At 38.3% G+C, this 12,630-nt stretch overlaps 1 protein-coding gene across 1 annotated transcript in view; it reads right to left on the bottom strand.

Moving 5' to 3' along the window:
* The window catches only part of LOC119819083 (fibroblast activation protein alpha), a 68,253-nt gene that overhangs the window by 14,128 nt on the left and 41,495 nt on the right, over nucleotides 1-12,630 (bottom strand). Inside the window, exons 17-20 of the mRNA XM_038337090.1 lie at nucleotides 10,424-10,471; nucleotides 4,484-4,582; nucleotides 3,959-4,028; nucleotides 3,022-3,216 (exon numbers count right to left, since the gene is read on the bottom strand). Of these exons, the coding sequence (XP_038193018.1) occupies nucleotides 3,022-3,216; nucleotides 3,959-4,028; nucleotides 4,484-4,582; nucleotides 10,424-10,471 (412 nt within the window). The remainder of the gene's footprint in view (nucleotides 1-3,021; nucleotides 3,217-3,958; nucleotides 4,029-4,483; nucleotides 4,583-10,423; nucleotides 10,472-12,630) is intronic.

Below are 12,630 nucleotides of genomic sequence, written 5' to 3'. Positions count from 1 at the left end.
TTTCTCTTGCAAGTTTTCACCATTAATCCTTAAGTTACATAAAATTTGAACTATGAGAATATAAACAATGCCAAAAAGACTCCAAATACATTGAGCTGACCCTATAATTTCTAAGTTTTATGATTTTTCTTTTATGTAACATTTTCCATGGAGCCTGAAGAAGTCATGTTCCTCCTTCACCAGCGCTTGGCTTTAGAAGCCTTCTCACGCACGGACAAGCTGTGAGGTGGCATTTGTCTGGTCTCCTCCATTTTTTACTTCATTTAAACTTATTATCTTGGCTTGGCTCATATTTGCTGCTGTCTCCAGCACATATATATGGTTTTCTGTTCATAATTCACCAATGTCAAATTATAAGAGATTCAAGGAAAACCTTTCATTTCTGGGGTGATTTGACAGTGGCAGTCAAGGGCTTACAAACCCATTTCCTCAGGTCAGGTGTTTGGTGTGTGATTTCTAAAACACTTAGAGAGAGAGAAGGAGTTGGATCATCTGTGGGATCATTATTTTCTCCTTCTTAACTTTTTCTTTTTTTTTTAGGGGATCGGGTTCAAAGGCCTCCTTTACATGTTCATGGAACAGAGATTTCAAGCGAAGCCAAGGCCAGGGCTGGAACTCTCTCTATTGTTGTATGTGTTGCTTGAACGGGCCATGCAGCCACTTAATTCACTGAGGAGTTTGCTCAAAGTTTCATCTAAAAGTAGTGCTGTCCCCATAGAATTCAGGCCATTTATCCATGCTTACCAGATTATAAATGCATTGAAAGTCAGGACTGCAAGTTGCGCCATTTTGTACAGAATATAGTATTAAAGTTTGGTGGTGCCACTGTTAAAGGGCTGAACACATGGGTGGCTGTATGCTCACCCTATTTTAGGGAAGCTTTCCCCAGGTTCTGATTGAGAAAAAAAGTTCAGGGAAGGTAATGGCTACCAGTTTCTACCTCTGGCACATCTGCAAGTAAGTACCGAAGACAACTTGGTATTAATGAGAAACTGATAGAAGGTAAAATTGTGTCTCCGTGTTCTCTATATTGAATGATAGAAATAAGAATTCTCATTAAGATCTTTGCATGGGCTTCAGATCTATGCTTTACTTCCCTCAATAGAGGAAATTAAGAATTCCTTTTTTGCTGAGTACTGTGTTTTGGTGATGTGTAAATCAATGCCTTAAATACCATGACATATTTTGTTGTTGGTGGACTGTATGATTATGATTATTTTAAGCCAAAGCCAAAGAAATAACCTTCTAGGCCTATCCATCTTAAGAGACAGTTAAAAAAGAAACAATGATTTGTAATTTTATCTCCATGCCGTTGGGAAGTCTTTGGTTTATATTTCCTTGGTGTTTTCCATCATTTTAAATATTAATAGATAATGCCCAAGATTGCACCTCTAACAAACACCTGAATCATTAAGCTAGAACTCTGACAAATGTGCTCATCCTCTTGACAGAACACACCATCTTCTGGAAAGCTAAGCTGAGGATTTAGCTCAGTGGGTTAGTGACTGATTAATATTTACAAGGTCTTGGGCTTGGATTCCAATGCTGCTAAAATAAAAACAAACATACAAAAAGCAAAGTACAAAGTTCTCTGTTACCCCAGAGGAGTTCATTTTGAATCATTTCTCCACTGGACAAAGTTCTTCCAAATAAATTAATAGTAAAAATGTCAAAAATCTGGATCAGTGAGAATCATGCAACCTCCAAGAGTGAAGGGCTAATTATAGATTTTGGTTTAACAATTTAGTCATTAATTTACTCTATTTTATTACAGTTGACTGCTTTAATTGAACATTTTATTCGTGCATAAATGACTAGTCATTGAAAAGAAAAACATTGGAATCTATGAGTCATGACTGTCTTTCTATTTTTTAAAATTAGTTACATATGAATCTAAACTTTCTGCTTTGATTAGAGTCAGAAATACAGAAAAAGGTGCTGTCTGGGTCTTTATCCTAGCTGTTAAATATAATCTTTTTTGCATATGTTGATCAATATTACTAATAACAATAGCACTAAGGGGATAACAGAAATATTCTATTGAATTTTCTAAATTGCTCTTTCTTCTGAATAGGTGTTCAATCATAAATTGTTGCATGGACAAAATCAATCTATGTCTATGAATGCAATCAGCCAGTTAGCCCCATCGCTTTTAGACTGATAAGCTCTTATTCACTATCCCTGCCTGCTCACATTATAGCAATGGGAGTCTGGGGAAACCCTGAATAGTGTCCCCAGGACAGCAGCAGTTTTACCAACATCCTTTGCGATTCAAGAAAGATGGTGGGATCATAAACTGTGGTTAGAAATCTAGCTGGGTTTGAAGGGGAGGGCAGAGGTAGGGAGGGGAGCAGAGAAAAATGTAGAGCTCAATAAAAAACAGAAAGAAATCTAGCTGGAGGAGAAGAAATTATATCTGCCTTCCTTCCAAATGCTCTTATAATAATATTTCTATTATATCAAAACAGGAGCTTTTTGTCAAAGGAAAATTGGCATAGACCTTCATGCTAGCATAGCGAAAATTGACAGCAAGTTTAATCACAAGTGAATTCCCAACACCTAGAACTTGTAGTGCGATGAAAATCTGATCTGTTTCTAAACTAAAGAGTAGGACCAACAATGATTGAATACCTTTGGATATTTGATTTCCTGAAGATTATTGCTAAAGTTATGTAATATTTTTCTTTTCGCTTTCCCAAATGTGAGCCATGATAATAAATACAAGTGTTTTGGAATGTTTCACATCTATCCAGCATTTTTCTGCACTTTTATTAGCCCTTTTCAGTGAACAACTTTCCCCATATTTGGTCCAAAAGATCCGTTTATAACCAATAATTATTTCAGGAAACTAGACCAAAAAATAAAAAAAAAAAGCACAAAAAATGGAAGCCATTAGGAATTGAAAACATGGTTAGGTGTATAGCTCAGTGGGAAGACACACCTACCGTGTTCAGGGACCCCAGTTTGAACTACACTAGTGTTTGTGCCACATCTGTTGTGTGCGGACAGCTCAGCGCTCACCTGACAGCGGCGATCTGGTCGTCCACTTCATACACACCCAGCTTTCGATACACCGCATACAGGAACTTGTCACCTTGGAAAGCAGTGCCTCGGCCATCCACCAAGGCAACAACTATCCCCTCCTTACTTGCCAGATAAGTTATCCAGTGAACAGCAAAGACAGACTTGACACTCTGGCTGCAGGGACCTCCATACCTAAAGGAAAAATAAAAAATAATTTCTGAATTCTTTATAAAACTCAGTTTCCCCCAACAGCCTAGAACTGACTCTGGAAATTCCCAGATCAATTATGTGATAAAAATTCCAATATCAATAACATTAGAGCTGGCTTTAAGTCAAGAGGAGACCAGGCTTTCCCCAGAGGTTTGCTACAAGGAAGTTGTTTTGGGACACAGCCTCTCCTATTCCCCAAAACGGATACATCTAGGGTTGGCATTTCAAGGAATATGTGTGGGTTTTCGTCATTTCTGCCACCTGCCACTTGCTAAAAGCAGACAGAAGATATACTAAAAAAACTGCATGGTGTTTTAAGCAAGTTGTGTGTAGGTCAGCCCTGATTTTGGGTGTGATTCCACTAAATGTATTCCATTCCTTTATTTCATTTCTAACTCAATTACATAAGATGTTAAGATGATTTACACTATTTTTTGGCTGCAATCTCTCTATCTCAAAGGTATTCTGACACATTCGGCAATTTGCCATCCCAAGGAAATTCAACACAACAAATGCAGGCAAGTCCATCTCAAATCTCAAAACTCTCCCTCGATCTATTTTAAATAACCATATTTTATTTACTCTGATTAGCTGGGGGAATATATAAAAACAGCATCAATAGGAACTGTTACCAAGGAGAATGGTTCATTCTATTTTATAAGTGTGTATTTCATCCAGCATATTTTCAGTAAATAGTTTTTACACTAAAGAAAATATTACATACACTTGGATTAGCAAAGGGTACTTCTTTGATCTGTCAAACTGAGGAGGAAGAATCATCTTATACCATAAAGCTTTGGAAACAGAAAAAGAGAGAATAATTATTCCATGACAGGTATATTATTGTTTGACCATACACATCATAAAAGCAAACCCATACCAAGTAAATCATTAAGAATTAAGAGCATGTTTTAAATTGACTTTACCGCATATTTCAGGTCTAATTTGCAGATGACTATAAATCTCAAAATACTTTTCATTCTAGAATCATATATTCTAAAATTAAAATTAGATAATCTCTGTATTTAAAATGTCAGTGTTGAGAGGGAGCTATGAAAAAGTAGATGATCAACTGTATGTATAATCATATTCTAATGTTTAACAAAGCTAAATATTGTTACAGAAACGTTATTTTAAATGAGAGCTTATAGCACACGGCTTGGACTATAACATTTACTCGGTATTTCTTCGAAGTGAGAGAAGTGTTCACTTCCACATCCCCACGTGAGAAGTTTTTAAAAGGTCTTACATATTTCACCGTCATCAAGCTTCTTAATTTCCTCTGTAGGCAGCTGGATATTTCTCAGGGCATTTTCCAATTCCTTGTTTTCTTCCAGTATTTGGATTTCTTTAAAAACATATAATGTTCAGCATTAGTTAATAGCATTTATACAAATAATTTTTTAAATTCCTTCAGCTTGTACGGACAATGCTGGAGTAACTGAGGCAAGGGTCTTCCAGGTACCTCGACTTGGCATTCATAATGAGCTGTCTGTGCATTGCGTCCAAGTGTGAGGACATCACACTTCCATCAGTGACCTTCAGTGATCCTTACAGCCCCTATCATTTCCGACATTTTGCTGGACAGTGGAGGTGCACGCCTTTAATCCCAGCACTCAGGAGGCCGAGGCAGGCCTCTGTGAGTTTGAGGCCAGCCTGGTCTACAGAGTGAGTTCCAGAACAACCAGGACTACACATAGAGAAACCCTGTCTCAGAACACCAACCAACCAAAACCAACCAACCAATCAAACAAACATGCAAACCAAAAGCCTATTTCCAATGTTTTGAGCAGAAACGTAAGAGCAACAATACTAATTTGACCATGTTTTCCCACATCCAACTGTACTTTTTCAGTGTGAAGCCATGGAGCTGAATAGGTGACATTGCTTTAAAATTTTAGTTGACTAAAAGGAGGAAATATAATAACCAGATCATCGATTTATCTAGGTGAAATGGTGATAGAACCGCAAGCCTAATGTATTCACTGTGAGGAGTTAACATTGTTTCTGAGATTTTCTATTTGTATTTAACCTTTTCCTGTTATATTTGATTAAAATAGAAATTTCTCTTTTTTGAAAGCAAATTGCTATGTACATGATTCTTTCAAAATCTTTTCCCCCAAATTGTCACATATCTCAGTCAAAAAAAAAAAAAAAACCAACAAAACACTACACCGTATTGATCTGTCTCATACCTGATCAACAATCTCAATTGAGTATGAACAAAATTGCTGTTCATACTCAAGAGTAGTGTGCCCCCTACCTATAATTTCAATGTTCGGGAGGCTGTGAGTTCAAGGTTTACTTGGCTCACATAGAAGTGAGTTTGAGATTAGCCTGATCAACAGCCTAAAAGGCCCTCCCTCAGAACGAAACAAAAGTTCCTGTTGTACTTGAGCTCAGTTATACTCCCACACTCTAATGTTTTGTCCTGAGTAAATTAGTTGATCCTCTGAGTGCTACATATTAGCAATACATGTAAATGGGCTTATATTAAGGAAGCTTTTAAAACTAAGTTTTAATTTGATACTAGCATCTTCGTGAGAAAAATTAGGCTTTCATACAATGTGTAGAGTTACATTTTCTGTGAAAGGGAGAAGCGGATGACTTGTGAGATATGGTAATTGCTACAAAATAAATCCTGAAGATTTTTGTTTATATTCACTTTTGAAAAGTGGTCACCGAAGACAGTGAACTAGAGACTTGTAACTACTCTGTTTGCCAAACCACTTCCCGTATAGCTCTCTGTTTTTGTATGCTCATGGCATTTTGTTCCAAACCGTGTTATATTTAATCTTAGCACACATAGAAATGCTTTGGGTATGATTTATATAAAAGACATAATAAGTCCTACATTAGCATTGAGTAACCCATCAGAAGCAAAATACTTGTGACCTACTAGAAGTTAAAAACTCACAGAGATTAAATGCACAAATCTAACTGAATCCAACTTCTTCCTTCCTTCATGTGAAGTCTGTACATGAAGTTCTCCCAGAAGAAGTGAACCCTGTATGACGCAAGAGTATAGAGTGGATGATGGACTCTTAGATTGCTATTCTTGTCATCTGACTACAGGTACTGAAAATATAAGGTGTTATCATATCCTATGATTTTTTAACTCTATTGCCTTTCTGTCATTAATTATTGAACCTTTTAGTTTTATGACTTAATGAAGTGCCAGATTTGATTGGAAAGCTAATCAATACTTCTGTAGTTAGAGTTGTATTCTTCTGAATAGTGAACATGAAGTTGTTGTATCTATTAAAAAAGAAATAGAAATTCCTGGGTTGTGGTAAGAGTGAGAGATGACATCAGGATTTCTCTATGGGACTGTGCAGGATAAGCCATCAGTTTGTAAGGGGTGGTACAGCCTGGACCATAGTCTTTCTTCCCTTCACTTATCCTTGTATATTTACTACTCCTCAAGCCTCCTGGGGGTCTAGCATCAGATATGGTTAGGTCTCCATATGTTTCTAGATACTTTTAATGACAAAACTGAATTGAATTTTAAAAGTGATAGATCTTATACTTGATTTTGCTTGTCATATAAAAAATGCTGTATTTCATATTAATTAATTTTTGTGGAGAATCTGTGGAAAAGCTTAAGGTCATTCAGTTACTTAATTTAATGAGAACCTGAAATGCCCAAAGCAACTAACTTTAAATTGGCCCTCAGTGGTAAGTGTCAGCACCTCTGGGTTTCCATAGTATCTGATTCAAATAGAATCTGCTGTTTTCAAATGACTTTCTTCTTGGCAAAGGAAATAAAGTTCATTGTTTTCCCTAAGATTTCAAAACATTCATAAAACTACCAGTAAACTCTTCTTCCTTTCCCATGACAAGAGATTAATCTCTTCATGTATTCCTGGACCCTTCCCAATTTCTCAGGAACTTTCTTATTCTATTTCTTTGGTCATGTATAGTGCAGCTAATGTAGCCAAGGCTAGTCTGGATTCTCCTTTCTCTCTCTCTCTCTCTCTCTCTCTCTCTCTCTCTCTCTCTCTCTCTCTCTCTCTCTCTCATGTTGCGTTTACAGGCATGCTGTGTGTTATGCCTAGCATTCTTTAAGCCCCTTTAACCTCATAATTTCTTCAATTATATTTCAATAAATACTTATTATTTTACAGAATATTAACATTTCGCAACTAGTATCCAACTTTTCTACTCTCTTCAAAGACATAGGAAGTAAAACCTCTGTTGGCTTTGCCCAAACAAACAAACACCCACTAATTTCCTATGCAGGTCCAACTTCACTTTAATCTCATTAGCTCCTCCACTCTTCTCTAGAAACTGCCCCTAAAAAGTAGTTGTCCTTGTGTCTTTGTCATTTGTATGCCAGTGTCTTCTTGAGACCCTCCTATCTCTCCCTTCCTTAGCCCCATCTCAAGGCTGATGACCTACGATTTTCTCCTTGATCTCCTTAAGAGTCTTTGTTTTTTCACTTCTTGAGTACTGGCATCCTGAAGGCTCCCTTTTACTAACTTACCATCTCATCCAATCCCAAGGCCATAGACACCAAATTCTCCATAAACTAACAACTTCTTGATGATCCTCTTCAGTACAACTGTTGCTTTCATATTCAGTTCCCAAAATCAAAGTCACCATAAGCCAACCAGCTCGACTTGCATGTCCTATCAGTACTTTGAACTCAATATTCAAAACAAATGTCCTCATCTCCTCAAAGGTCTTTTCTCCACAATCAGTACTTTGTGAGTAAAAAGCAAATGTTCCAGCTCACCCGCCAAGTCAACCATCCAAATGGCATCAATCTCTTGCATATCCAAGAATCTCAGGTTTAATGAATGTCATTAGGAAACATTTCCTACCTGCGGTAATCTAGATTGGGGCTCTAGGTTAAAAAAACCCTAAATCTAGTGTTCAGAATCTGCTATAAAATAGCAGTTAGATGTAGATGTTTATTAAAAGTGTGGATTCCCAAGCATAGTTCAAACTGGACTGGACTGGAATCTCTGGGAATCTATATTTGTGATAAGCATATGGTGAGGTTTGGATGGAAAATGTTCCCCCCATAGGCTCATGTGTTAGAATATTTGCTCTTCAGTGAGTGGCAAACTTACGCTGTTTTGGAAGGTTGTAGAACATTCAGGAGGGCTGGAGAGATGACTCAGCAGTTAAGAGCACTGCCTGCTCTTCCAAAGGTCCTGAGTTCAATTCCCAGCAGCCAAATGATGGCTCACAACCATCTGTAATGAGATCTGGTGGCCTCTTGAGGAGAATACCTGATCAGTCATCCTCATCAGCTTAGACCATGAAGCCCAATATGGACAAGATCAACAGAACCACCAAAATATGGACTGCCCATGCAAGTTTCATCATTGCCAGGGCATAAATTTCACTTTTTCATTCAGAACATCCAGGAGGTAGAGGCTGTTTAGTCACTGAGAGACTCTTCTGCCTTTCTTACCCTTTCTCTGCTCCTGAACTGCAGGTGTAACAGGGCCAGCTGCCTCAGGATCCTGTCACCATGCTTTCTAAGCATGATGGACTGTATCCTTCAAGCTGCTTCTCACAGGGATTCAGTTGGAACAATGAGGAAAGTAACTAATACAGTGCGAAAGAATACTGTTCTCATTAGACAAGTTGGTGGATCTGTTCTCTAAAAGAATTTGAGTGGTTTCTTGAATTAGAAAATATAAAAATATATATGATGCATATAGAGAGTGGTGTAATAAAACTTCAAAAGCATTAAAAAGATTAGTATCTGCCTAGAATATCACAAGAACATCAAGAAAAAAGTGCTGGGATATAGAACTTCATTTTATGGAGGAAAGGAAGAGAAGTTATATTTTAGAGTGGTCATAAGATGGTCTTTAAATATCTATGGAGATTTCCATTAAAACAAAAACTTCAGAACTTGAGAGTAGTATTGCTTCAAAGTAGTGTTCCCGGAATGTTGAATAGGTCTAATTAACAAATTTAATCTGTTGTGTATCAAACCATTTTGTTATTAGACACGAAGTTAAAACAACTTCAAAATGAAACTAAAGCCACTGTCCTACTTCTTAGTTTCCGGCCTTTTACACACGTCCCCATTTTCACCTCTTCTTGAGCCGTTAACCTGACACAAACCTAATCCCCAAGCAGTGTCCTGACTTGTCAGCCAGGCTGTCCAGGGACAGCTGCAGGCATGAGTGCTGAAGGAAGAAGCATCTGCTTGCCCCACAACACCCCTGCTAGCCAGCAACTCTGATCTTTTGGTGTTTAATTTAATGGCCAATCAGAGGATACTATGGAGCCATCAGGAAGAACACCGGGCAATTATACAGTTGAATAACCCTGCAGAAAGCAAAACTGCCCATCTGAACTGTGAACTTTAACCGCTATCACAAATTCAAGGTAGAGGAGAATTCTGATGACAACCGTCAAAAATGGAAAGCATCCCCAAATTCCAGGGATTTCACACATGGCAACAATGGATATAGCTGTTAACTCAATGCAAAAACACACAACAGTGCTGGCATGGCAATTCTCTCTGCTCTGAACTGAATCAGAGAAGTAATGTTTGGATTCTTTTGCAGTAATGGGGGTGATGCAATAAGAATATTATAAGAAGTAGATGTAGGAGGATGGAGGAGGAGGAGAAGAAGAAGAAGAAGAAGAAGAAGAGGAGAAGAAGAAGAAGAAGAAGAAGAAAAGAAGAACAGAACAAGAAGACGAAACAAGAAGAAGAAGAAGAACAAGAAGAAGAACAGAATAAGAACAAAGAAATAGACAATAAGAAGAAGAAACAAGAAGAAGAACAAGAACAAGAAGAAGAAGAGAGAAGAAGAAGAAGAAGAAGAAGAAGAAGAAGAAGAAGAAGAAGAAGAAGAAGAAGAAGAAGAAGCTCCTCGAAAAGCAGGAATTCTTTTTTTGTTTGTTTTTTGAGGAGAAAGAAAATGTGTAAATATTCTTTCTGATTCTAATCTTCTGTGGTTTTGGAAGGTTGGGGGAGGAGAGAACCGATCTCTGTGGTGCGATTTCTATTATGTCACATTGCCTCTGCCAATAAGTACCAAGCCTCAAGTGATCAGGTTTAATCCAAGCAACATCTGAATCTGGGGAATAATACACTTTATGATGACAACGTGGCTGTACAATTCCTCATCTCAAGGTGGACCAACTGACTATGCCCACTGCAGTGGCTCATGGTAGACAACACAAGATATCTTTAGAGGCAGGAGAGTACCTTGGTCTGTTCTGCCGTCGTGGAGGGTAGAAATGGGGAGGCCAGGGCCTGTGTACAGGATGGAAACAAAAATGTGACTACTTTTAAAAATAACATTTCACTTCAGTCAGGATTGCTTGTAGACTAGTGCCAAGCACATCTTTTAATTCTTCAGTGACTTTTTTTTAATCCATAGAAAAGCAAGCATTTTAAGTTACATTTAAACAACATGCATCATATCAAAACCCAATCAAAGAACAGATGTGAGAAAAGTCTTACCTGCAGCTTTTCTAGGAGGAAACCTGGATGGGGAAAACCTAATTAATTACACAGGAAACCCTCAGAAGCTGCAAGTGGCCTTCTGGGGAGCTGTCACAAGGCGTTGGACAAGTTTGAGTTGTGCATTATCAAGTAACCTTCATCAGCATCTAGGTTGTAGTTCGGTTGAATTAGAGTTCATTTAGCGGGTAAAAGCTAACACCTTTTAACCTTGTGACTATTACACGTAGAAATAATCTTGCATAGACTGTATTTCCTTCTCTAATATGCTGTTTTAGGTCACATTTTGGGGACTAGTAATTTGTGGCACGAGGAAGGGCCATATTGAGATCATGCTTGAGGGGTTAAAGAAGGAAGGATGGAGTCATGAGGGAAGGTAGGTTTTAACGTCTGTTACAGAGACTCGAGCCAAGCCTCCAGCAAGCTATGGAGCATGCAGCGCTGTCATAACAGGGCAACATGATAGGTACTTGTCCCCCAGCACAGAGCACAACCATTGGATATGGCCTGTGACTAAATCAATCTCCAGACTTGGGATGTAAACTGTCAGCTAGCAGCATCTTTCGTAATGACCGATACATTCATCCTTAAGATGGACGTTCTGTCCAGGACATCATTCTCTACCGTGTTTTGCAAAATTTAGCTTCTCTGTGTAGAAACTGGCCAATTTAACAACATATAAACAAACAAACACTTTTAAAGAGTGCATTTACTGAGGGACTCAGTGGATTAAAAAGCAACACGCATAGTTGGGTAGCTGCTCTTGCATTCCAAATACTTCCTTCTGCTTTAAGGGAGCTCCATTAGAACTGTGTCCCTGGCCCCAAATAAAGCAGAAAAGGGACTTCTCTGAGTTCTTAGGAGACCTGCTTATGAATGGGGCCTTCTGGCTGGTTCCTGGCAGCTTTCTCCCTGTGGAAAACATGCTTCTGATTTATTCTGTAGAGCTCTAAGTGCCAAGCCCCATGGGCGAATCCTGGAACTCTACAACGGTACCCGTGTTTGTACAAGTGTAATTGTGGGGGGGGGCCGTGTTAGAAGGCACACGGTTTACCTCTGTCACCTTCTCTGACTAGACTTTATAAATAATAAAGTTAATATTTTGATTTCCACCCTTCCTTCTTAGTATAACTTGAGACAAGAGGGAAGAGATTTTTATTTTGGCTTTCTTAAAAACCAGCAGTCCTTATGTGACAGCCGAGAGTGTTGGAGAAAGGATATAACCGAAGAGCTTTTCCTGAGACTCAGTGTTGCTTCAAAGCTATCAAAAGGGACACGCATGCATATTACATTTGGGGCTAGAATCTAAGGAGACAAGGCAGTTTAAATCACTCGGCTTTATTATATTAGCATCCATCATACGGAATTTTCATGGGCATATGCTTCCAGTAGTGAAAGCCCACAACTTTATTTTAATCTTAAACTAAGAGACAAATCAATGACAGACTGTCCATGACCCTGCATGATGAGGACATAACCCAGAGACATGGCATCAATGCCTAAAATTCCTGTTTTGTGCTGGTTCTGTCCCGTATTATGGATACGATTTTTACCTGAATTAATCCTGTCTTCCAGGGTTCAAGTTCAATAGCCCTTTGGAGAGTTTGAAAGTTACATAATGAGGCGTTACTCTTAGCCCTGAAGAGAAAGATTTCAAGGTTTTTCCTATGATGGTGCAGTGACTCATTTTACTGGAGCTTCAAAAACACCAGACGATGTGATGCTTCCCACACAGTATATTTTTTGCTAAATGGGAAATTACCATACTGCCGAGGAAGAGTGAGTGGTAGAAAAGTCAGGCGATTCAAGTTCTAGAAAGGACTCTTCCACCAACTTTTGATGAGGGTTTAGTCTTTGGTTCCTTATCTATACTTCAGTGAACATTTAGGTTCAAGTAGATACTAGAGAGAAGCAATACAAAATGTGTTAGCATGCTTTTCTCAAGAGCT

Source organism: Arvicola amphibius, chromosome 7 (genome assembly GCF_903992535.2).
Source record: "Arvicola amphibius chromosome 7, mArvAmp1.2, whole genome shotgun sequence".
Classification (NCBI taxonomy): Eukaryota; Metazoa; Chordata; class Mammalia; order Rodentia; family Cricetidae; genus Arvicola; species Arvicola amphibius.
Note: the sequence above shows the minus strand (reverse complement) of the source record. Positions and strands in the feature narration are given on the sequence as shown.